This window comes from Dermacentor variabilis, chromosome 2 (assembly GCF_050947875.1).
Source record: "Dermacentor variabilis isolate Ectoservices chromosome 2, ASM5094787v1, whole genome shotgun sequence".
NCBI lineage: Eukaryota > Metazoa > Arthropoda > Arachnida > Ixodida > Ixodidae > Dermacentor > Dermacentor variabilis.
The window spans coordinates 63,681,085-63,708,150 of NC_134569.1; the positions used below are offsets into that span (position 1 = coordinate 63,681,085).

The 27,066-nt window shown below is 47.9% G+C and overlaps 1 protein-coding gene across 1 annotated transcript in view; it reads right to left on the minus strand.

Moving 5' to 3' along the window:
- Nucleotides 1-538: 538 nt before the first annotated feature.
- Vdup1 (arrestin family protein Vdup1) overlaps nt 539-27,066 on the minus strand; it is a 41,273-nt gene continuing 14,745 nt past the window's right edge. Inside the window, exons 2-6 of the mRNA XM_075680794.1 lie at nt 9,370-9,495; nt 7,930-8,153; nt 6,869-7,051; nt 5,221-5,406; nt 539-3,829 (exon numbers count right to left, since the gene is read on the minus strand). Of these exons, the coding sequence (XP_075536909.1) occupies nt 3,653-3,829; nt 5,221-5,406; nt 6,869-7,051; nt 7,930-8,153; nt 9,370-9,495 (896 nt within the window). The 3' untranslated portion in view covers nt 539-3,652. The remainder of the gene's footprint in view (nt 3,830-5,220; nt 5,407-6,868; nt 7,052-7,929; nt 8,154-9,369; nt 9,496-27,066) is intronic.

The window sequence follows — 27,066 nt, forward strand, 5'->3', positions numbered from 1 at the left end:
GCGCCACGTTCGTCCAGCCAGCCACCTGTCTCACCTCTTCGCTCCTTTTCTAATGTCATTGAGAGCAAAGTGCCATCGGTTAGCATTCCAGAAAAGCAACACTTAGTACAACTTATGGCCCCATACATGCCAGGAATCCCCACAGCGTGCATGTGAGTTGCGCGTAATGCGTTGTATTTCAGCGCAGACGAACCTGGATGTCAACTTCTGAGAGATGGCTCATTTGCCTCCGATACGGCTGTTTTGTTGTCAGAACAACTGCGGCCGTTGCAAAAGCGAAGGATTTACCATAACACGCTTGTGCACTGCGCCCATTCCGAAAGGAAAATGTTGTGAGAAAAAGAGAATTGTCTCTCTTTTTTTTGTGTGTGCGTGTGTGTGTACTGCGCGCATGTCGTAAACTTTCGTTTCAATGTTTAATATTGGGAACGTTGCTGCCATTGGAGCAGCACACCCATCAGACACTGTTATGTCTGATTTTTATCCATCGTTGTTGTTTTCGATGGCATGAACTAAGGACACTGTGGTCCCACAACAATGTGCATGTATACGTTCTTTATTTTGCACAAAGAGAAACAACAACATAACATGAAAAAAATATGCAGTTCATTCGCGTCACACAAACTTCACTGAGTGAGCAAACCCACGCCAGTTTCTTGCCCTCCGCGAACCTAAACGATGTGGGAGGTTTCTTGAAACAACCACGAGCTTTGTCCTAAAATGCCCAACTTCATTCGCGCATTTGTCTTTGTCACTCACTCAGCGTCAAGTGGTCCCGTTATTATCGAAAACGTTGTCAATCGCACAAAGCACGTTCCAATGTGCCTAGGATTTATGTGGACTTCTTTTGCTCTCTAACCTGGTTCAGGTCTAGATTTTCCGAACCTATGACGTTACTTATTAGTTCCTTAGTTTGCAATATTTTTATTCGTCTTCTACTCCTACTTTCTCTTCTTCTTCTTGATATTATTATTATTACTGATACTACTATTACTACGTGAAAAGGAGTAGTCACAATTATCGGTGACCGACTTCTTCCTTTCATTTTCAGTTCGATATCAATAAAAGAAACTTTACTCCTGCGTTACTCCAACCTGTCAACGCTGATATACTTATAGCGCCGTTTTAGCATTTAGAAGTTTTAGACATTCTTGAACTTTCCATATCCCGCAAACCTGTTTCCACCCTAAAGGTGTGAAAACATGAGACACCTCAGCAAGCCTAACAAAATCGCTTCATTCATTATAGTGTAACAGTGCACAGGACTCGCATCCATTTCTGGCGACGTTTAGCAGACAAATGCTGCTACATAAAATGGCAGTCTAAGCTTTATGAAGAACACGTCTGTGGACCAGAATATTCATTGCTTGGACGCGAGCGCCCAACACTTTCTTTGTCTTGTAAAAGTAAGTATTTCACACACATTTGTAGATAGTCTGCCAGCTTGACTTTCATGCTTGCTTACAAGCAGTCGCTCGTACGGCGCACTGTGTTACAAGAACACTAAAGCACAATCTTAAGCAATATATGTTGGTAGATAGCACTTCTGAAAAACTAGACATGAGGAAAGCTTACCGTAAGTGGAGGCTTAGTAAGTCACAAATTGCGCAAAAATAAAAGGCGGGTTGTTACAACACTTCGAAAATCCTGCAATAAATCCCCGTGATGTCACGTGTTTTGAAAGCGTCTACTTGATGCTAGATTAGTGTAAAGCAAGGAAGTAGGTTTTCGCAGCAGTCGAAAGTGCCCAAGGGCTCAAGCTGCCAACTTCTAGCACGAGAACGGCTGAATTGCACAAAAACGGTGAACTCTCTGACGTCACACTGACATAATCGATTCCTCTGTTCGGGCATGAAGTTCACGTAGCACGAGTATGCACTTCATTTTCAGTGCTAATAATAAACGCTTTTTCCTGTTTATGTAATTCAAGTAAAGTTTTGAAAGGATATGTTGCTACCGTAAATTGGTCTAGTGCTTCTCTTTAGGCTCGTTTTAATCTAAGCCGCCGTGTAACGAAACCAAGTTGTTTAGATGCAATCTTGCATTTCAGATCACGCATCTGAAATGGCGCGCAATGCAAGGATGTCCGCAAGGAAATAACTTTCTGCGGCAATGCACGGGAAAGTACCTGTTCCTTCATATTTGATGGCAAGGTACACATGATCACAAAGAACAAAGCAGCGAACCTCAAGTCTGCCAGCTTAGCTACCGATTCGCAAACGACTATTGTGTTAGTGACCGCTTCATATGCGTACGAAACGTAAATGGTACTGGTTCTTAGAAATGGAACTCTATAGGGTTACAATGTAATAACAAGCCGCCTTGAGCGTCTACTGGTCGCACCCTTGCTGTCGAAACAACTTTGTGTGGCGAATATATTTTACTACTTGACTACAGCTGAAGTATTTAGATTAGGATGGACAGAGCAAACAAACGGCAAAACTTGGTGTTTTCACATAAGCTTCATCTATGTACAGCGCAAGTCACGTACTGTACTGAAAACAAAAGAAAGAAGAAGGAATGACACACAACTTCCTATAAGTACCGCAGGGGCTTGATGATCGCTTTGGCACATATAGCCGGAAACTTTCACGCCGTAGAGCAAACTTTGTATAATATATTGTCGTTGCTGGTTGCCATGGTTACAAAACATTTGTACCCAGGCATGCACACTTGTAAAAATAAAACCCTATACAGTATAGTTTACGCTTTTGTTAATTAAATTACTCTTATTCGTAACGAACACAGGCTCACATTAACATGAACATCGTCATACATGCTCGAAAAGCTTAGTCTAGAATCCATGAATAGAAGCCTTCCGTTCAAACAATCAAAAATGTCAACTCGGCCGCGGCAATGCCAGATTTGGATTTGAGTGCTAATACACTTGGCTTTCGCAAAAAGAATGAAGTCTCGGAAGTGAGAAGACAAGTTGGCGTGTTCTTACTAGGCGACTTTTTTTAATCAGTTTTGGCAGCACATCTACTCGCACAGCTTCAAATCACTTTCTTTTTTGAAATATACTTTAAAGAAAAGTCACCTCCCGGCGATCAGAGGGAACAAAAATTAATATTGAATTTTGTCGCTTTGATTTACGAGAAATATGGTAAGCTAGACACTACAGTTCTTAATTAATATCATGGTAAACCCTTTTTATGGGCCAAACATTGTTATACATGTTTATCGCTTCGTCCCACTTTGTTGTGTAGCTGGCACCAACAAATATTTGGTTAAGCCCAAACATAGGCCTCACTCTGTTTTTATTCCCATTTCTATCTCTCTATTTCTTTTTACGGAGAGGAGGAATGTGGATAACAGAAGCTGCAACTCGGTCGGAGGTCTCCTTAGTTAACAAGGAACCAGCACTTGCACTGTTGCTTTGCGAATGGGCTGTTCCTGAACGTTATGTACAGTTGGTCAATCCCCGGAAGTGGATACAGTGAATATCGAAGCTTGTGCCGGGATAGCAAGGACAAGAGCACCGTGATTAAATCTACGGAGCAGACAGCAGTTGCAAAAATATGTCTTATCGGGCAACTACGATGCTCGCCGATGCCGAGCTTACACTCCTCCGCGGACGCAGAAGGAATAGCTGCTGGAGATTCGAAGGCTATCCGGAGATTCTAAAGATATACGCAGACGCGATGTCTGGCTACGTCTTGAACTTGTCCGTGTTCAGCCACGGCCTGAAGACGGGCAGCACGGTCGGGTAGTGGGTGCCCTTCTTGCGCTGCAGCGTGCCGTCGCTGTTGCGAATCGGGTAGGTGGCCATCATGATTGGCAGCTGCAGGCGAATCTCCTTGCCGGGTCCCTTGGGCGAGATGATGAACTGCGTCCACAAAGTGCAAGAGAACGTGGTCGACACGAATGCATCACCGGAAACAGCGCATATACAGTAGGGTTTCATTCGTAAGCAAGATTTGGAGCTGTTGAAATGCTACTGCAGTAGGGAAATGTTTCACTATTTGAGTTGTCATTTAATAAAAGAAAAGATAGTGGAGTGCGGGTAGAGCATCAGCCACTCGGAGACGTTAAATTACGTCAGGCTGACTACTCACGAGAGAGCGGGCTTTCTTGAAGTATGGAAATCACGTGAGTATACCACTGGTGTAAAGAAGTCCTACTTGTATTTGCGCAAATAAAATAGCAGTAAATAAATTTTGAGCCACAACTCAAAAGTACCAGGACCAACAGGTCAGCCTAGTAAGGCGATCAAACGGTTTTGTGCCTTCCAGGGCAAAAAATTTCCGAACATCACAAATGCATTCTGCAGCGTTGTCTCAAAAATATGCTGTATAAGGATTATGAATTAAAGTTGTGGTGAGAAAAGTTGTCTTCTTGAAAATGAGACAGCAAAATATTGTGCGCTTTCCATCGAGTTTCGTGGTCGATATGACGCGCGCTTTATACAGCTGATGTCAATCACAGGCTGTGATGAATTACAAATGTCATAATGAAGAAAATGCGACTGAGCGTTGTAGGTGGGGAGGTTGTAGGAGGAGGACGAGTGGTGTTGCTTGCTGCAGGCGGACCTATAGCCTCGTAAATGTTGCCGGCAATTGTTCCGCCTGAACGCCACCTATAAACCGCGATACTGTTTCAAAAACTTCGCAGACCAACTAACAGCACCAGGTATCAAAAACATGTTGACACGGAGCCCAATATGTTTCGCGTTATCCGAACCACGGCGACCTCTACGGCCCACCATTGACTTGCCAACTCTGTATCACGGAGGGACTCTATAGGAGGAGCCGAAGCATTTCCCTCCTAAATATCCACTGTACTCGCCGGAGCAAAATATCATTTGAATTTGAGTGTAGTGCCGCCTTGCGCTTCAGTCCATCTATTAATTTCTTACGGTTCGCTTCTAATTCAGGTCACTATAATATGTAATGTTCCATTTCATCAAGAGCTTGACAATGTGCACACGACAAGGATGATGCCACGAGTATCAGGTCTCGATAAAACCTGTTTGCTTGTGCACCATTCCAAGAGAGTCAGATAAGGCAATTGAAGTAAACCAAAACGTGTGAGATACGAACGGAGAGAGACTCTCATGACTGAGAGTGTGACTGCTCCAGAGTGTCTGTCCTATTGTCGTCGGATGGTCAAAACGCAGTTATCACAGACACCGAGCCGCCCTGTGCAATTGTTACTCAATACCCACAATCATAAGTGTCGATTGTAATCATAGCGGGCAGCGGCAGACGTATCACTCACGTAGACGTCGTACTGGATCCGTATGAGGTGGCAGCCGCGCAGGTTTGTGGGCGGTATGGGCGGGATGTAGAGCATCTCGTTCCGCCACTGGTCCGTGGTGCCGGCCTCGATGCGGCCTTTCTCCAGGAAGGCGAGCTCGCGCGTCTCAGCCTGCACGACCTTGTTCTTGGCCGTGTACTGGATCGTCTGCGGGGGGAGCACACAATGGCCTATGTGAACGGCTGTCTCTCTGCCCCGCCGCACCGACTACCGCAAGTCTATAGACGTCGCGCGGACAAACGGTCGAAGTCGTTCGAGCGAGAAATAACAGGCCGTAGTTTCTTCGGACCAGTGATCGATACGGGTCTGCTAGCATGTAGGGCTGGGCTCACGACGCTTTCGTGTGAAAGCGTGTCGCCTCACTGCCCCGTTTCACTCTGATGTTATAGTCGTACACCATGAGCGCCGGCAAGCTGCGAGGCTTTCTTCCAGAAAGGAAGTTTCAATATAGAATAGCGGTCACAATAGCGTTCGTACTGTACGAAAGAGCTTTTCGGGAGAACTGGTGACAGCCAGCCGAGATAAGAGCGGTAAGAGGGTGATTACTCACCGGTCAAGCGGCAACAGTTTTAGCGAACAAAAAGCTTCGGGAGTTCGGCGCGCATCAGACGGTTCTTGGCCGTACACGGTATACGGGGTGTCCCACGGAACTCGAGCCAAACGTTAAACATATGCAAATGCCACGTAGCTGGACAGAATCAAGGTAATGTTTGCCGTCACTTGGAGATACTCAAATTATATTTTTTTTTCATTCCACATAATCATAGTTAGTTTAATTAATTAATAATATTCTCGGATATTATCATTAGATTAAAAGTGCCAATGAGAAAATTGTACTGCCACATGAAAAACTACCGATACAGTTTTCTGTTGCTCGATACGTGCTACATAAAAGTGTTTTTCCCGAGCGTGAGAGAAGCCCGCAAATAAACACGCAAAATCGCCGCGCGACTGGTCGCTCTAGGTACTTTGCGTGTATTCGCGGGCTGCTTTCACGTTCGGAAAAAAAAAAAAAACGCTTTTATGTAGCACGTATCGAGCAACAGAAAACTGTATCGGAAGTCTTTCCTGTTTCTATACAATTTTCTCATTGACACTTTTAATCTAACTATAACATTTGAGAAGCTGATTTACTAATTAAGGCTAATTATCTAATTAGGCGGAATGAAAAAAAAAGTAATTTGGGTATCTCCAAGGGACGGCAAACAATATTACCTTCCTTCTGTTCAGCTACATGACATTTACATATTTTTAATGTTTGGTTCAAGTTACGTAGGACCCCCTGTGTATTAAATGCATAGGCCTGGTCTGACGCGTCGGTCGTCCGGCATTTTAATGACTTGAACGACAACTCTGACGCATTCGCCGACAGCCATGCTCTTGGTTCATTCCGAACCACCTGCACTATACGTCACTATTCGCACACAGTTATTTTAGTCAAGGCATCAATCCTGACACGCCACTAAAATACCCAGCATCCGTCAGAAGGGGAGAGAAGGAAAAGCTCACAGGCTGAATGAGCACAAACGCGGTGTTGTATTGCGTCGCCGATGACCCGGGAGCCAAGGCTGCATGGGCGCAGCTATTGGCATGCGTACGCATCACATACCTCGGTGAGCACGGCCCTGGTCTTGCGTATGGAGACGCGCGTGTTGTTCTCAATGCTGGCGAAGATGCAGATGCTTTCGCCCGGCACGTAGCCGCCCTTGTCGAGCCTCACACGACACGACAGCCGGCCTGACGAGAAGCACGCCATGCCCAGGCTCTCCTCCACCTCGCAGTGAAACGGTTGCTGCGCGCGCGAGTGGTAATATACACGGTGTTGGCAAATACAGAACAAAGGACTGAGTGGCAGACAGAGATGAGCTCTTCGAAAAAAGTCACACGTGCTTTGCTGACATCCTAACTTAATTGAACATTAACTAAATGGTAGGGGAAGATTCATGAAAGTTTGCGCCCGTATGCAGTGAGGACGATACCCTTAATGTTTCCACAGAAAAAATAAATACTTAGGTTCGAGAAAGAAATTTGTCCTGGACTTCTAATAGTTGGCCACTAGATGCCTAAACTGCCTTTTTCTTCGATTGCCAAAATGTATGTCCGCACTACGTATTAACAAAGTTTCAGATCACGCATGGCCTTCTTTAGAACGTTTAAGGTTTACATTTAGAACGTATAGTCCTTAAGTGTATTAAATGTATCTGTAGGCACACGACATGAAGGCACAGACATGGCACACTAGAAAGTTGTGCTATATTTTTGCGGAGATGGTCAAGCGCCAGCCAGCGAAAGGGCTCCAGCAGGATCCCGGCGACAAGCGTTCGGTGATGCCACGGCCGAATCTGGATCCTCACGCGGCCCTGGGAACGAGCCTCTTGGCGCGCGCAATTTCCGTGAGCGTTGACCTTCACCTTAGGCTCACATTTTGCTTTCCTTCGTGCACCACAAGGTCAAATGTCAAATATACCGCACGAATCCGGAACTAAAGCTAAGTGCTGTGGCGGCGATAGCATATGGCGGATAGGCTGCGTATAGTTCAGAACAAATGCACTGATATTTTCAATCACGTTGATCGGTAAGCTACGCGACACAAGCCTCGGATTTCGCCTGGGAGGTACTGAGCATTTGGGGCCTAATGAACGCCAGAATAAGAAAAGAACGAGCGCATACCGTGAGCAAGTTTGGCTCGAGATTCAGGTCGATGGGGCTCATGACGATGAAGACCTGCTGGTTCTTATGCGTCAGGCCGCTGGGCTCCTTGAGAGCCGCCTTGCAGAAGTACTGCACCCAGCCGTGCTTGCCCAAGAACGTGGAGGGCAATCCCAGCGGAAGGCCCAGCTTGAACGGGAACGAGTGCACGCCCGGAGATAGGAACACCACTCTAGCGGGTGAGCCTGCGTGCAAGGGGTGTGTGCGCAACAAAGAGATGCAGGGTTTTGACCGGTGCTCTACGCTATTGCATGATTTTACTTATACTTTCCTCGAACATGTTTACTTGTTAGTTGACTTACATGTTGGTTTGACGACGTTACTGTTTATGTAAGCGTCCCCAATTTAGGGGACACAGATATGTAGTGAAACTGAATTAGTGGTTTTTATTCTATTCCGTTGTCATCTGTATGTTGTAATGGGGCGAGAATATTGTATACCGTTGCACGGATGCTATGACAAATGGCGGAAGGAGGGTTCGGGATTACTCTTGACCGCTTGAACTTACCTAAATGCGCGAAAATCTCAGTATTATGACATTTATGTATTTTTTTCCCGTTGAATTCCAGACATTAGGAATCGGGAGCCGAACAAGATATCCCAATCTCGGCAGCAAAAGAACTTTCACAGACATGTATTTGGGAATATTCATGGCACAATGTGAAAAGAACCACCGTGGTGGGGTAGTCCCTTTGGAGTTGCGCTTCTCAGCACGAGGGCGACGGATCAACTCCTGGCCGTGACGACCGCATTTAGATGGGGGCGAAATGCAAAACGCCGTGTATCGTGCATTGGGTGCGCGTTAAAGAACCCAAGGGGTTCAAAATTAATCCCGAGTTCCCCACTACGGCACATCTAATAGTAACATCGCGGTTTTGCTACGTATAACCCCCTTTTTTTTTTCAATTTAAAGGTACGAAAGGATCACAGCTTAGCAAGCGAGGAAACGTCACTTCGGATGATGGCAGAATGAATTCAGTGTAATGGTAAAAAAGTAATGAAAGAAAGAAAGACTACACCTACCGTACTTTTACGAAGTTCATGCACTGCACTGTGAGTTCCCATTATGTGTACTTGAGGCGCTCTCATTTCTAAGCGATGACGCCTGGAAGAAATCATAATTTGTGTTTCCGCACCTGCTCACTGGCTACTTCTTGTAACAATGAGACTGCCGGATAACTAAAGCGCCGATAAGTTTACCGCGAGCCTTGAAGGCGGCTGCTCGGCGTACTCACGCGGCCCGGAATGTTTCAGTATCGGCAAACTGCACCCGTATAATGTGTACCTTGCGTCGGCGCACTGTAATTGCCCGCCCGGGTATCCAGTGAAACTGGGTCACCGCGCGCGGACGCACAATTTGGCACGGCGAGGCGTCTTTATTGTTTCTGCACGCGGGCTCACCTTTGGGCGTGTTTTCGCCGAGCAGCCGCATGCGGAAGTCGATGTAGTTCTCCCGGTCCGACGTGTTCACTTTGGACTTGTCCGTGAGCCGCACCACGCCTTCTCCGACAATGTGGAAGTACAGGCCTGTCACGATGGTCGGAGAGAGGGAGAGAGAGAGAAATGGGGAGATGAGTATATGCCGCACGCAACGAACCATGCAAGTGCGCGCAATTAAAGACGACAGTAAGTATGCCTTGCAGGTTTAGTGTTGGACGCTACGAACGGGGCGTGCCTGAAGGTTGAGAAATAATAAAGTGTCACTCGGATTCAATCGGTGGCTCACGTATGAGTGGCGTCCCCACACATAGAGATAAATTCGCGAGCTAGCTGCTCGCGACGTCACGAAATTGGCAACGATAAATAAATTTTGTAGTGCGTTAAAAAAAACAATAAAAAACTAAATAACAGCAATAATGAACGAGAGAGAGAGAGAGAACACAAAAACACAGAAAGACAGAAAAAATGCGAACATAGCGCGACATTTTTGACACCACGCTGTTATTACTGGTGCCGTGCTTAATTTTGGGCGAAATATGTGAAGCGAAACATGGGCCTTCATTTTCTCTGCCATGTAATCAAAATTTTCGCTACATATACCGCACAGTACACGAGCGAGAGCTTCTAAAGAGTGGTATACAGCGCATATGATTATTTCATGTTTTTATTTAGTATATATATGCGCCCATGGTGAAGGACACTTGGGCTTAAGCATTGCGCGTTCCATCAGCGTAATCGCAATGCGGTGCCGGGCTCGTAGCCCTTTGTCAAAGTCTTATCTTGTCGTGCATCTTCAGGATGTCTGCTCGCAGAACAGGAATCCCACTTTAAGCCGCAATAACATAGTGAAGGAAACGCTAACCACTAGATAAAGTTAATGACGACAGAGTGCAACAATACTCGTAATGCTGCCCTGAGGTATAAGACACTCATGTTCCGAATGAATGCCACTTTGACATACTTTACCACTCGCGGACTATTGAATAACACCGGTTGCTTCCATTGTTCTGCATGAAAGAGATGAACTGCATAAGGGGTCGACGTTGGGCTAGTTGGTGTCATATTTGAACGGCGAAACAATAAATTATCAACAACACATCTGGGATGTTGGTCTTTTACTGTCCTTGTCTTGCGCGCGCTATTTCCCCGTCCAAGCGGAAGCGATAGCGTAAAGAAATCTCGCGTTCCCACAGTTCCTGCGTAACTCCTCTAAGGAACCCCATCATGTGCTAGCTTTCCATCGTCTCACGGTACGATGAAAAGTACTCGCGACGTGGAACTCGCATAAAGCACCCGTTGGAAAAGAGAACTACAATGGGCTGATTTAGGCCAACGAGAAAAAATGCCACGTGTGGTCTGCGCAAGGAAGGAAGGAAGGAAAAAGTGGAGAAGGAAAGGCAGGAAGGTTAACCAGCTTAGCTTAACCGGTTTGCTACCCTACACATGGGAGAAAGAAGGGGGAGATGAAAGATGGGGAAGGGGCAGAGGGAGAGAGAGCACATAGCACAGCACACACACATCGTCCGTTGGAGTCCGTCAATCTGGCATGGTACGTGATATCAGTGTTACAGCCGCTTGTCCAATCCCGTCTCTTTCAAAAACCGAAGTAGTCCCTTCGTCGCCTTCACCTGCGATGTCTTCTGTCGGCGGCATGTGAAAATCGTGTCGAGGGGCAGTGGTCTAGTGTCAAGGTGCGCTAGAAAAGATGCCAGGGACTGTCGCTGAAAAGGCTTTTGAGCCAGATTTCAGTGACGGATGTGCATGCGAAATGGTGCCTTAACCTGTGGACAGGCGCCCACGATGGCAACACTCAGACAACGGCGTTCGAAATCGTCTACATATAACCGGAAGAAAGTGGATATATATGAGAAAGCGGAGTCCTGTAAGTCTATATTGCAGATCAAACGCTTCCGCTGAAAGACTGAAGGCGGAAGCGACGCGGGCTTCAACGGAAATGTGCTGCGAGTGCAAGAACAAAGCCTACACTCTCGGCGCACCATTTCGCACATAAGTGACGCTCGCATACAGTTCGCAAAGGAAAATACCAGCAATATAGAATGGAAGCAAGAGGGAAGTGAAATAAAGGCCCCAAATGGATAAATACGAAAACCCAAGCGCAAAACGAGCCGCGCAGAAGAACGCTGCACGAAGATAAAACAACATATAAGCGCCCATTGAGCTTTCCTGCTATGTCAGATACATACCGCTTCCCAGCGCCCGTTCGACGTTTCGCACCTCAATCTTCCGGAGTTTAAATTTGGCGTTATCGGCTGCTTACTGAACGACATCTCACTGTTTCCTCTTGGAATGGGTCACGCGCTCGCAATTTTTTCCCGCGGCATTTATATTTATTTATCTGATGGCCGAAAAACAGGAAAGCAGAATTAGAGAAGAAAGTTGGGCTAGTTGGCTAGTATTAATAAATTGAAACATATTTAACTTGTGCTAAAGAGACATGGGACGAGAAGGATAAGAACACATAACATCACGCTAGAGTCGTCTCCTATTTTTTTTTTTTTCTCGTCTCACGCCCTTTTGTGACTAGTTATGTTTCCGCTCTGTGGCAAAGCAGAAGTTCGTGTATAGAAAGCGCAAACCAATAAGTACACAACTCCAGGGGGTCTTTTATTTTTTTCGACGAAAACAAACCTGCACATGCTCGGGCGTGAAGAACGACGTAATACCGCTACTACACAAGACGCAACTTTCTGTCACCGCTGAACAAAGAAAGCATAGCGCTTAAAAAAGAAGCCTCTCCAGAAAAAACAATTAAATTATGGGTTTTTACGTGACAAAACCATAATTTCGTTATAAGGCACGCCGTAGTGTGGGAACGCGGAATAATTTAGACTACCAGGGGTTTTGTTTCTTAACTTGTACCTAAATTTAAGCACAAGGGTGTTTTCCCATTTCGCTCGCATCAAAATGCGGACGTCGTGACCGGGGTTCGATCCCGCGACCTCGTGCTTAGCAGCTCAACACCATAGCCATATAAGCGACCACCAGACAGGCACCAATTTCAGGTAACCGCGATAACTGAATATCCGAGGCGGCAACGTTAGCTTAAATAGAGGGCATTCGAATAATGACATTTTCGAATTGAACCAAGTATAAATGTTCCAGAAAAACAACGTTAGAATATCGAGTTGAATGTATATTTGCTCATATTTAAGTACAGCGAATAAAAAAGTTGCGTGGAACTAGTTTGCTTAACAGGAGAGGACTATTTACCCTATTTGATAGACGCATGTAATGTACCATCGTCACTGGACGTCAGCTGCTTAACGGAGGATTTTTTAACGGTAAAACAACTGCTTTCAGTCTCCTGGTACACCAAGACAATTACAGCAATGAAATGATGAGACAACATGTTAGCAGATTCTCGTGAGAGCTATGTTTGTTGATGGGAACAAGTTGCACAAAAAGGTGAAATGGTGAAATTTGCCGTACAATAATAAGTTCCTTCGCCTATATCGAGGCACACTCACAAAATAAAGAGAGAAAAGAAAGCAAAAAAAAAGCAGCAAAGAAAACTCGTACGTAGGCTGCCCACCCGCGAAGATTTCTTATTGAATGAGAAGAAATTATTGGGTGACCATTATTTGCCTTACCACGCGTTCGCTCAGAAACTAGTGGCCGTGCGAAACACCGATGCTCTCATTCAACGGAATCAATCGCATCAGTAACTTGTGGCACGCATCCTTCCACTTTAGACTCACACAAGTGTTATTTCTTATATTCAAACTGAACGACTATTCGGCAATTTCGAATAGTGAATTCTCGAATTGAGTACACGAATCGAATAGCAAAGCCTAATCGATTTGTATTCGAAATTTCGAATATTGGCACACCCCTGCAACTGCTCTGCAACTGCAAAACCATGCAACTGGTCACTTCACTCGTATAAAGCGTGTCCCGTGGCGTGTCGAATCAATGACCTCGCGAATACTGAATAAGACACGTACATTGTGTCTGAAAGCGCGCGCATATATACCTCCAACCGAAAGTTAAAAGGATCATTCGAGAGCGCTCACGGCGCAGTTTACCCGTCCTCTGTAGGCGTCCGCATTGTTTTCCTTGAAGAGCGGGCGGTACAAGGAAGAATGGCAAACAATAATCGCCGCTTTAGTGTCCCGTTTCGCCTTGTCATATTTTATAGAGATTCAACGATGTGAACAATGCGCAGCTGTCCGCTGAACACGCCCCGTTGCGCTTGGCCTCGCCGGTTCCGGTCAGTGCACACTAGACTGCGCAAGCCGGATAAAAGCGCGCAATCTGAAGTGCTCACGAGATGCTTGCTGCCGCGTGGAAGGTGTCGCGGAAGTTACCCTTTCGAACTTTGTGCTCACTGTGGCTATCTTTAGCCGACGCTCGCTCTTCTGTGCCTGCAGGGTCCGTTCGCTTCGTTAGAGAGCGCGTATTTCACCTTTGTGATCATAAGTAATCAAGATGAATGCATATGTTATGCATAGCAGCACGCCTTACTGGTTGTTTGAATATATACTGTATAGTGTTGGTGCTAATGCTGCTCCCACAAATTCTGTCGCTTCTGCTCTGCCACAAATGCAATATTATCAGTATAGTACATCGAACGCTTGCATAAGCAATTTCTGCAGTGAACGAGTTATTTAACTAAAGAAGAGTGGGCTGTGCCTAAGCGGCACCGCCACCGGCATGAGGTCGGGGTTGCCGCGGTCGGCAGCTCGTCTGTGACCGCTATACGTTCCCCCTTATTCCACCATAACAAACATAACTACATTTGGTGGATGTTAATCTCCACCAATTCATCTAAAAGTAATTAAGGTTAACTATTCTTTTTTTTTACTAGGCCATATTCATGTCTGTTCCGGTACAATTATAGGGCAATTGATTCCCAAGATGGCACGTTACCCGCCGCGGGGGCTTAGCGGCTACGGTAATGCGCTGCTAAGCACGAGGTCGCGGGATCAAATCCTGGCCGCGGCGGCCGCATTTCGATGGGGGCAAGATGCAAAAACGCCCACGTTCGGTGCATTGAGGATACGTTAAAGATCACCCGGTGGTCAAACTTAATCCGGAATCCCCCACTACAGCGTGCCTCATAATCAAATCGTAGTTAAGACTGCACGCTGCGAAACAGATGCTAAATACCTACAGCCCCCTTACGTCGCTGACTACAATCCGAAACTCAGGAACTTGGGCACAGCTTACGTTAGTGTAGGTACGGCGTGCAGCTTACTGCAAGTCCGTGGTAGTAACAACATTACAAATCAAGGCATCGCTAAAACACAAAATATAATAATAAACATAAAATAATAATAAGATAAACATAATATAGCCCGGCAGCGAAAAAAAAAAACATTAAGCCATTTAAAAGAAAAACCTGATAGGCCGCCCCCAGTCATTTTCCTCACTACGTGTATCAGCTTCAATTAAGACTCGAAAAACCAATCTGATACTAATCTCTTTCTCTATGGTGTAATTTCCTGGAACCGAACCGCCTTAACAACGATGTTGACTGATGAGGCACACGCGCATCTCAAGAGCTCTTCAGCACGGGAGGACGGTTCTTTTCTGGCGCCTTTAAGTAGCTATGCGGGAACTTTGTATCTTTCCCGCCGTACCGCTCTCGCTTCTCCGGCGAGCTCGGAAGCGCCGCTCTGCTCCTTGCGGCGTGAGTCTTTCGGAGCCAAAACGATGGGGGCGTGGTGGACCACCGGCGAAGTCTGCTTCAGTTGCGTGTGCGCCCGCCAGAGTAGTGGACTGACGAATTAGATCCACGTTGGTGGGCCAGTGGACCGAGTCAGTAGTGTTTTGGATCGGACTGCTGTCACGATCTGTTGGGAACTCGGCGCTGACGCCCGTGGTTGTACCTGGGTCGCAAGCCCCAAGGGTAGCGTTGGCCTGGCGGCCTGGGGTACAACTGGAAGCATCCGAAGGTCCCGGCAAAGCATGAGTCGACTGGTAACAACGAAACAACTTGTTTATTTTAACATCGCAAAGAGTTGGCGGTCAGGTTTGACCGAAGTAGAGAGACGGGAGAGCACTTCACTCAACAGAAGAAATCGGAGCCCTCCCTTTTGGCGTCCGGGGGCAGCTGTTTTTATACTCTCGCAGTTGAGGGCAAGAAGGAACCCCTCAAAAGACGAGCACGTGAATGTACAATGGGCTAATGGTGACGCACACTGTCGTAGCGATGCCGTAGCACCATGTCGAGCACGATCTCGTAGCACCCTGTCGTGGCGCTGCCGGTCGGACACAATGACTGTAATGAGAGGATGGTCCCTGCTTTGGCATCGCCTGTTTCGGGCCCAATAACTGGAATGAGATCCCTGCTTTGGCATCGCCTGTTTCGGGCACAATGACTGGAATGCGAGGATGATCCCTAGGCGGTCGCATCGCCGCAGTCGCGCCTGGAAACACCTGGCGATGAGTGTTGTGGCGACGACGATCGGGCCAAAATGTCTGCCGCCCCGCCGCAGTCGCGCCGGCAAAACCACGTGTCGCAGGCGAAACGCAACAGACCGCCCCGCCGGGGGAAGGAGATCCCGATGGACAGGGGACTGCATCCGCTGTCCGGAGGGATGTCGCTCGATGATGCTCATAACCGAAGTCGGGCGTCCCTCGACGTTTCTTGAGCGCAGCGCACAGAGAAGGCCTCGTTCTCTTGTTCAGGTTCGCACGGGACACTGCAAAGTGACTTCGGGAGAGTTCACATTTTTGTTCTCGTTCCCGGCAAGCGTTAGAACTACGCTGAAACTCAACCGCTCAGTCAGCAAGCACGGCACAACCCTCACTAAGCCCTGCCAGGCTCTTTCCCCTTTTTATACCACTGCCTAGTTCCTTACAGTAGTCTAGCATCACTCAGAACGCGTCCACAAATTGAAAAATTGCACTAGAAAGCATATCATCACTTTGAAACACTAAACAAAAGCAATATGTTAAAAAAAAATCCTGCCTCAGGAAGAAAACATCAGTAACAAACAATTTTGAGGCTGATTCCTACGTTAGGGGCTTCGACTTAAGCCATCGGCGTTACCGTTGAGACTCCCCTTTTTGTAACGCACCTCAAAGGAATATTGTTGTAAAGCGAGGCTCCAGCGCAGGAGGCGGCCATTTTTGGGAGAGATGGTCTGCAGCCATTGGAGAGGGCAGTGATCCGTCTCAATGATAAACCTCGAGCCGGCTAGATAGCATGACAATTTCTGAACGGCCCACACGAGACACGCACACTCTTTCTCGGTGGCGCTATACGCCTGCTCACGACTGGTCAGCTTACGACTAGCATACAGGACGGGGTGTTCTACTTCTCCATTTTCCCGTTGGCACAGTACAACGCCCATGCCTCGCTCACTAGCATCGCACTGAACAACGAACCCTTTTGTATAGTCTGGCGATCGTAGCACAGGCTGGCTTGTTAGGGCACTCTTTAGGGCGCTAAAAGCTCTTTCCTTGGTCTCGTCCCAGACGACTGTTTGAGGCTCTGTCTTTCTTAGAGCATCCGTCAGGGGAGCCGCGATATCAGAGTACCTAGGGATGTACCTCTGATAGTAGCCGGCGACACCTAAGAACGACCGAATATCGGTCTTCGTGCGCGGTTGCGGAAAGTCTCGCACAGCGGCCACTTTTATTTCAGAGGGGCGGCGACGACCCTGACCAATCACGTGACCGAGGTAGACAACCTCGGCCTGTGCTAACTGGCACTTAGGAGCCTTGACTGTCAAGCCCGCTTCGCGCAGGCGGGTTAGCACTGCCCGCAAGTGTGCCATATGCTCAGACCAGGATGCGGAGAATATCGCTACGTCGTCTAGATACGGTAAAGCGAATTCTTGCTGTCCCCGTAACACTTTATCCATGAGGCTTGAAAAACAGTATGGCGCGTTCTTCAAACCAAAACTCAACACTTTAGGACGGAATGTTCCCATTGGTGAAATGAACGCCGCATACCTACTAGCCTCTTCTGTAAGTGGAACCTGCCAATAACCCCTGACAAGATCTAGGGTGGAAATAAACTGAGCGCTACTAACTTTCTCAAGGCGCTCCTCGATGTTAGGGATCGGATAAATTTGATCCTTAGTGATGGAATTAAGCCTGCGGTAGTCGACGCAAGGACGAGGTTCCTTGCCCGGTACCTCAACTAAAATCAAAGGGGAGGTATAATCACTCTCACCTGCCTCAATAACACCGAGCTGTAGCATTTTCTTTACCTCAGCCTCCATAATATCACTCTGGCGGGGTGACACCCGATACGCCTTGGATCGTACTGGCTCTGTGGAGGTAAGTTCTATATCATGAGTAAGTACAGAAGTCCTACCAGGCCTCTCAGAGAACAGACCTTGAAACTCTTGTAATAGCTGGTGTAGTTCGGTTTTCTGCTCGGGCGACAGCGGTGCTTTACTGATAAGGTCACTAATGACTTGACCAGTGTCTTCCCTGTTCGTCACTGAGCCTAGTCCCGGAAGCTCGACCGGAAGCTCTTCAGGAACGTTTACCATCAGGCACACCACTGCTTCCCTTTGTCTATAAGGTTTGAGCAGATTACAGTGGTAAACTTGCTGTGCTTTCCGCTTTCCTGGCAGACTTACCACGTAGTTAACGTCCGACAGTTTCTGAACAATTCGCGCTGGGCCCTCCCACTGCACGTCAGTTTGTTGTTTAGCGATGTGCGCAATATCATGACCTCATCGCCAACCTCAAAACGACGGGCCCTGGCTGTCCGATCATAATAAACCTTGGCCCTCTGCTGGGCCTTTGTCATTGCTTCACCTGACAACTCCTGTGCCCTTCTTAAGCGTTCGAGGAGCTTAAGCACGTACTCCACCACGACTGGGTCGTCGCCCCTACCTTCCCACGATTCTCGAAGCATGCGAAGCGGAGATCGAAGCGAGCGACCGTACACCAGTTCAGCTGGCGAAAACCCCGTAGCCGCATGCGGCGCGGTTCTTAACGCAAACATCACCCCAGGCAAACACAGCTCCCAGTCAGTTCGATGTTCAAAACACAACGCTCTCAACACGCGCTTCATGACGGAGTGGAGCTTCTCAACGGAATTCGACTGTGGGTGGTACACTGAGCTGTGTAGCAGCTTTACCCCACACCTTTCGAGAAAAGTTGTCGTCAAAGCGCTAGTAAACACTGTGCCCTGATCTGATTGAATTTCTGCAGGAAAACCAACTCGCGCAAATATGGACAGTAGTGCATTAACTATCTCAACTGAGCTGAGTTCTTTAAGCGGCACTGCTTCAGGGAACTTTGTCGCTGGGCAGATCACAGTCAAAATGTGTCTGTACCCCGTGGCTGTTACCGGCAGAGGTCCCACAGTATCAATAACGAGCCGTCTAAAAGGCTCCGTCATGATAGGTACCAATTTCAACGGCGCCCTCGATTTGTCCCCTGGTTTGCCCACCCGCTGACAAGTGTCACATGTCCTCACGAAATGGTCTGCGTCCCGAAAACACCCTGGCCAATAGTACTCTTGCAAGAGACGGTCCTTAGTTTTCTTAACTCCTAGGTGTCCGGACCACGAACCCCCGTGTGACAAGCGCAACAGATCCTGACGATAGCATTGAGGCACGACCAGCTGATCGAACTCCACTCCTCGGCGGTCTAGATACTTCCGGTACAGGACTCCACCCCTTTCCACAAAACGCGCAGTTTTCCTGGCGATACCTTCTTTGACATTGCAGCGCACGTTTTCCAGGCTGCCATCCTTTTTTTGCTCGGCTATCAAAGCCGACCGGCTGACTTTTAGCAACCTATCAAGTCCGTCTGACGTAGGCGCGATGAGCAAATCAGTAGATAGCTCTTCTAACTTTCCCGTGTCGGGCATTTCCTCTCCAGTATCTGGCGCCTTTAACGTTACAGACTCAAGTTTATTCAGTTCGGGCGTGCTCGGAATATCAGCTTGCTGCGCCTCTGACCCTTTTTCGTTGTTTGATAACGTCGGCCCCGCAACTACCGCCTTTGCAGCGAGCTCCCGAACCTTCGATCTGGTTAAGGCCTGAACACTAGCTTCACCAAACAAAAGCCCCTTCTCGCGCAGGAGGTGATCGGACCTGTTTGAAAATAGGTACGGGTACTGGGGTGGCAGCATAGATGACACTGCCGCCTCCGTCTCAAGCGCTCCGAAAGGTCCTTCAATAAGCACTTTTGCTACCGGCAGACACACGCTATGAGCTTCCACGGCTTGCTTGATCCATGCGCACTCGCCCGTGAACATATGGGGTTCTACGTAAGATGGGTGAACTACATCCATCGTAGCTGCGGAATCGCGAAGCACTCGGCACTCTTTCCCGTTCACGAGGAGGTCTCGCATGTAAGGCTCGAGAAGCTTCATGTTCTCGTCAGTGCTGCCTATTGAAAAAAAAACAACTTTTGGTGTTGTTTCCGGACACTGCGCCGAAAAGTGACCCGGCTTCTGGCACGTATAACAAACGCCCGCTCGCCTCATCTCGAACCGCTTTCTGCGTTTGGCTGCCGCCGTCTCTTTACGTCTGGTCGGACTGCTTTCGCTCGCATCCGCACTACGCGTGTCCCCCTTTACTCTCATGGGTGTGAACTTCGGCCTCTCAAACTTCGAGCCAAATTCACCCTTTTGACCGTCCTTAGCTCCGCGAGCCCGACGCGTCACAAACTCCTCGGCTAGCTCAGCGGCTTTAGCCACCGTACAAACGTCTGGCCTATCCAAGACCCAGTATCGCACGTTCTCCGGTAACCTACTATAAAACTGTTCTAGCCCGAAACACTGCAGAACTTTATCGTGGTCACCAAACGCTTTCTCTTCTTTGAGCCACTCCTGCATGTTCGACATAAGCCTATACGCAAACTCTGTATAAGACTCACTTCTGCCTTTCTCATTTTCCCGAAACTTCCGACGGAACGCCTCCGCAGACAGCCGGTACTTTTTTAGCAGACTCGATTTTACTTTGTCGAAATCCTCTGCTTCCTCTCTATCCAAGCGAGCGACTACGTCGGCCGCCTCGCCGGGTAACAAAGTGAGCAAGCGCTGTGGCCACGTTTCCCGAGAGAACCCCTGCTTCTCGCACGTTCGCTCAAAGTTAACCAGGAACAAACCAATGTCCTCTCCAAGCTTAAACGGCCGCATCAGGTCAGTCATTTTGAACAATACTCGTTCTCCTGCACCGTGTGCCTGACTTCCATTACGAGCGCGTTCCATCTCTATCTCGAGACGCTTCATTTCCAAAGCGTGTTCGCGCTCTTCTTTTTTCTCTTGTTGCTCTCGCTCTTTCTGTTCTTTACGTTCACGCTCTTCTTTTTCTTTTTGCTCTTTAAGTTCGCGCTCATATTTCTCTTTTTGCTCTTTAAGTTCGCGCTCCTGTCTTTTTGACCTCTCCTCAATAGTCTCAAGGCATTCCGACAGCTCGTCATCCTCAGCCTCTAACTCAAGAATAGCCTTTAGCAGTTCAGGTTTTCTTAGTTTGTCTGAGACATCCAGACCCAACTCTCTTGCAAGCTCCAACAATTTCGGTTTGCGCAACGACTTCAAATCCATGGCTGCTCTGAATGCTGCTTTCTCTACTGCTTACTATTGTCTTGCCGCAAACTAACCCGGCAGCAACGACAACCACAATTACCAGCTCTGTTTCTAACACTAACAAAAGCCTGGCAAACCTCAGAAGAAGAAAGTCCCGCACTCACCAAACCTCGCAGGCAGGAATTCCGCGCAGTCGTTCCGCTGCAGGCAACCAGTCATCACACAGGGCTCGTTGCACTGCTCCCGGATCGTCGTTGAGCTGCTCAGCATACCGTCAACTGCATCTCTTCGCTGCTGGCCTCCGTTGTCGTGATCTCACCGCTGGCAGACAGTTGTTTGAAGTCGTAGGCGATCTCACCGCTGCCAACCAGATGTTTTGGATCGGACTGCTGTCACGATCTGTTGGGAACTCGGCGCTGACGCCCGTGGTTGTACCTGGGTCGCAAGCCCCAAGGGTAGCGTTGGCCTGGCGGCCTGGGGTACAACTGGAAGCATCCGAAGGTCCCGGCAAAGCATGAGTCGACTGGTAACAACGAAACAACTTGTTTATTTTAACATCGCAAAGAGTTGGCGGTCAGGTTTGACCGAAGTAGAGAGACGGGAGAGCACTTCACTCAACAGAAGAAATCGGAGCCCTCCCTTTTGGCGTCCGGGGGCAGCTGTTTTTATACTCTCGCAGTTGAGGGCAAGAAGGAACCCCTCAAAAGACGAGCACGTGAATGTACAATGGGCTAATGGTGACGCACACTGTCGTAGCGATGCCGTAGCACCATGTCGAGCACGATCTCGTAGCACCCTGTCGTGGCGCTGCCGGTCGGACACAATGACTGTAATGAGAGGATGGTCCCTGCTTTGGCATCGCCTGTTTCGGGCATAATGACTGGAACGAGATCCCTGCTTTGGCATCGCCTGTTTCGGGCACAATGACTGGAATGCGAGGATGATCCCTAGGCGGTCGCATCGCCGCAGTCGCGCCTGGAAACACCTGGCGATGAGTGTTGTGGCGACGACGATCGGGCCAAAATGTCTGCCGCCCCGCCGCAGTCGCGCCGGCAAAACCACGTGTCGCAGGCGAAACGCAACAGTAGGAAAGCAGGAGCCAAAGCAGAGCAGTCATCCGAAACTAACAGGGCAGCTGTGGATAGTGGCAAGGAGAGGGAGAGGAGAAGGGTGTGGGGGGGAGTAGCGTGGCGCCGGCTCTCTTGTAGCCGTCGCCCTCCTATAACGAGTGCGCGTTGACTGTTCCGGTTGCAACTATGCCGCGGCACGCAGCCTGTGTAACAAAATTGGTAGCTCGGCATGCTGATATCGCCCGCTGGGTAGCTGAGCTGTTGACTCAGTCATCTTACCTTTTTCTTTTTTTTTTAAAGAACATACGCTACTTTTGAAGCGTACCAGGTCCAGATATATTAGAAAGAGGTAAAGAAAGTGAGCGCATGCAGTCTCTTTCTAAAACCACCAGAGAGAGAGAGAGAGAGAGCGAGAGAGAGAGAGAGGCAAAGGAAAAACAGGGAGATTAACCAGAGATTACCTACGGTTGGCTACCCTGTACTGGGGCAGACAGCGTGATTCTAGTCAATGAGCTGGTGTACTCAGAGAGGTGGACAGTATTACTTGAACAAAAATTTGAAATGCATAATCTACTCATTAACAAAAATCACTAATTATGTTTTAAACTAATTACCTCGTGGCATATATTGCAATTTACAAATTATAGCGGGTGAAGCTGCAAGCCATATCCACTTGAAGAGAATTTTGTGGGTGACAACATTTACGAGATATGCGCCGTCAAACTAGCGGTAAAAATACACTGTCGTTCCATTTACTTTATGGAACTATATAACTGGAACACCAACGCATTTCTTCGCAAAGTTCGGGAATTAATATCTCGCAAATGATGTCATCCCGTGAATTCGCTCCAAGTGGATCCGCTTTGCGAACTCCCGGCTAGAATTTGTAAATTACAATATGTGACATAAGGTATTCAGTCAAAAAAATTAATAAGTGGTTTCTTTAATTATTCTATTATGCATTTCAATTCTTTGCTCTAGTAACGTCCGCCTCTTCGAGTAGATCAGCTCATGGACTAGAATTGTGCTATCTGCAACAGGAAATTAAAAAAAAATATTGAAAGTGCTCGCTGAAACAGACGGTATAGTTGATCCGTAGAGCCTTGCACAGTGGCGTCTCTCATAACCCACTCTGCCGTTTCGAGACACGTTAAACGCCACAATACAACAATATGATATACTTCCACAGACTAACGAGCGAATGAAAAACTAAGGCTCTTTCCACAGGACGTACACATACCGCGTCATTTGCGGTAAGAATCGCCGGACAAAAAAAAAACATAATAATAATAATAATTCTGCGAAATGCTATCTTGAAGCGAAGTAGTATACTACCGATAGTAAACTACAGTAAACTATCAGTTGACCGGCCACCTATAGCATCATGAACTGTTCGAGGAACAAGTTGTTGGCCAAAATAGAGCTTAAGAACAAAGAACTTGGCGTAGCCTATTCCGGCACCACCTAGAAGCCTCCGTTGCATTCCTGCCTTCTTGAAATTGATACGCATTTTTGTTTTCGTCGTCTCGTTTCAATAAACTCTACACTAAAACCTCCTGAACCGGCTGGGCTGCGCGAAACCCGCCCAAGGCCACGTATGCACCCGTCTCCTCCTCCCTCGCTACACCTGTGTTGGGCAGCTCGCCAGTGACGCCACCATCCACCCCCGCGGACGCGCGCCACCAGAGCGGTATACGCCGTTGTCATCGTTACGTGTCGACGAGCCAGCGCGCAGCCCGTGTGTCGCGGAGGCACGGTGTTGTCGGGGGCGAGCCCGTCTTCCCCACCGAGTACGCGTCGGGGCGACGGACCTTGGCCCGCGCGCTGCCCACGCGCGCTTTGCGCCCACTCTTCGAGCGCCAAAGCGGCGGCCGCGCTGCAAGGCGGAGCAGGGGGGGGGGGGGGGGGGGGGCTCCTCTGTCGTCTCCACATTCAGCGGCAGCACGTTCTCCTTCGTGGACGACGTGTCGCGTAGCGCATGTGCGCCTGCGTGCATGTGCGTGCGCCCCGCTCTTGACGAGCGCCGGAGAGCAGGCGCACACCGTTCGAGAGCCTCGCGGAGCGCGGATATGGATGGACGGCGGCAGTGACAAGGTCGCCAGAAGGAAGGAAATGCTGTGCGCCGAATATCGTTGTTCGCAGACCAGACGAGGAGAGCGCGTACGCGGTGATAGACGGGCGTCCTTGACGGAGGAACGGAGAAGCAGAGTGAATTAATTACGCCTGCATCGAGAGACAGTTTCTAGTGTTTCTCTTTTTTTTTTCCAATTTGGCCAATCCTGTATATTACAGCGATGCGTACGTACTAAGGTTAGTTCAGCCAGTTTTTTGTGGCGTCTGTCTCAAGTATCGTCACGGAGTTTATCATAATTTATGCTTCCTTATAATAGGAAGCGTCAAGAAAAGAAAATGCTATGCGTCCCCAGCCAGGATTCTATACCGAGTGTTATTGCCTTTGTGTACATCCTCGCCTTCACACTGCCATATGAGTGCGTAAGTAGGGGAAGGTGAGGGCGGAGGGGAGGCAGTAAAATTAAGCTAATAATGATAATGGGCAGGGATGCAGCCAAGAAACCGTCTGCTTAGCAGAACTTTCGAAAAGAAGGCATATTATAGGGTCACTAAACTGGAACACTAAATCAGCCTATAATGGTAACGTGATCTTTGAAAACTCCACTTTTATACATACAGGGTAAAAAGGTTGATTACTACCAGAGAAATGTAAGGCGAACTTTCCCTTCTTTGAATTACGCGCCTAAATCAAGGCACCACACATTACGTTAGCGTGTTGTCACAAACTACAATGTATTTTCTTGTGTTAATGCTGCCTTAGCACACGAAAATTTTTCGAAGATTGTCATGTTCGTATGTTCCTTTAGAGTGAAACGCCATGATTCACTATCGATAAGCAATTGGGTAGTGTACAAATCCATGCCTTAGCGAGCCTTAGCGACAGTAGTTTCTGAGTAATATAAAAATATCTCTAAGATTATGCTTTGGTCGACTGCATGCGCCGGAAGCGATTGAAGGAGCCGGAAACACGTCATAGACGTCGAGTTTTGAAACCGCCTTTTCGCTTTCGTGTCTTCTTCTGGCTTAAGTATAACATTCACTAATGTTAAAAAGGACCTTTTTGTTATTGCAGAAACGTACTTTACTAATGCAGCTTAGCATTCCCCTTTACTGTTGCTTGTAAGTAATAAACAACACACCCTAAGAAACCGTTGTTTTGAGTCCTTCCACATTGCGTCATCTGCAAAGTATGACAATTATGCGAGGGCCTGTGTGCGCTCGAAGGAACGGCGCATACCTTCAAACACAAATTCAGACGCAAGAGAAATGACGGTGCGCCAGAGATGTACGAACTTTGACCGCTTGATATATACGCGATCGAGCTTCAAGTTCTAAACAAGTGTATTTCTGAAAACCCCCTAGATGCCTATCTCGTGGGTCTTCGCAAGGAATCGCGTCTATAGACTCCACGGCCACTTATACAGACTGCACCGCAGGAGATTACTGCTTACTTCGCAAAACTACGTCATCAAGGGACAGAATACTGGTTTGGTCAAGGGCGACACATCGAGATGGGCTGTTGTGGAATAAATTATCCAGTCTCCTCAAGTGGGCACTATACTACGATTTGCTGCGGCAACAACATCGTGGGATGGCTGATAGAGAGAGTAACCCATTTAAATGACGGTTAGATGCCTATTTGAGGAAGTGGGTAATGGGGAAGGGAGATCGGGGTAAATTTCTGATGCCCGATAAGAGACCTAGTTGCGCTGCAGGTCTAAACTAGCGACGGAGGAGGACTGTGGCCTAACAACGAATGCAGAACACGAGTAGAAGACGTGACCAAAAAGAAAGAAGAAATCAAAAAGAAAAGTATATAAATGAAGCTACCGTGGTGACAGCAATGGAATAAGCCTGACACTACAAGGCAGAGGCAACTGTATAAAATGGCAGATGTCACATTGTTGTTGTTACCAGTGGCGCAGGTAAGCGCACTTTATAATCATATGCGAGAGACTATGATCCTGTGATAAGGGTGGAAAAGTTGCCGTATATATTGTAACGATGTTAATAAAACAACAATGTTTATTAAGGGCGAACTTGTGCCCACAACCTAAAGTCACTGAGGTCGCGAAGAAATCCCCGGCAGTCGTGTTCTCAAAACTGGCCTCGAACCATCTTCTTTCTCCTCGCGTGACACCTCGTGCGCGTGGCGCATGCGAGTCGGGTCCAACCTGCTACCCGTGCCACGAAGATCGTTGCCTGTTGTTGCTGAACGACACCACGGAACGGCGTGAACAGTGTCCAATAGGAAGGGCGCGCAGCTTGAATGGGATAGAGAGAGAGAGAGAGAGAGAGAGAGAGAGAGAGAGAGAGAGAGAGAGAGAGAGAGAGAGAGAGAGAGAGAGAGAAAAGTGACAAGGGAAAGACAGAGAGGTTAACTGTCTGAGCCTAACTGAGCCTGGTTAGCTACTCTGCACTGTGGAAGTGGCAAGAGTGCCTGGAATATATGTATAACATGAAGAGAGGTAGATAGAGAGAAAGGCAAATGAAAGACAGGTAGGCTAACCAGAGAACATCTCCGATTCGTTACACTCTACTGGGGGAGGGGAAAAGGGATGCCATAGATGAGAGAGAAAAAAATGCGAAAATAAAATACAGAGCAGTTTCTGTGGGCGCTGTCACATAGTCTGCGAAGGCGTTACATAGTGTTACACAATGTCAACGTCCCAACAGTGCCAAGTCGCAGCTTGTCACACAGTCCGGCGTATTTTAAGTAACGCAGCAGTGCCTTCACAGCACTCGCACTCATGTTCGTGTGGGCCAGTTTCCAAGAATGTTGTCTGTTATGGGTTGGCGCTTGTCCAGTTGGTCTAGCGTGGCTGAGAGGGCTGCTCTTTGCGGATTGAAACGGGAGCACTCGCAAAGAAGGTGCGCGATCGTTTGAAACTGCTTGTGCGTATATCGAGCAGGTACAAATAAGATAAATACAAATAACGAAAAAAGATATCGCTACATTTGTATCTACGATGTCTGTTTTGTGCGTCGGAACCAAACAAAGAAATCGTATTCCTCGACTAAACAGCCTGTCAGGTATGAAGG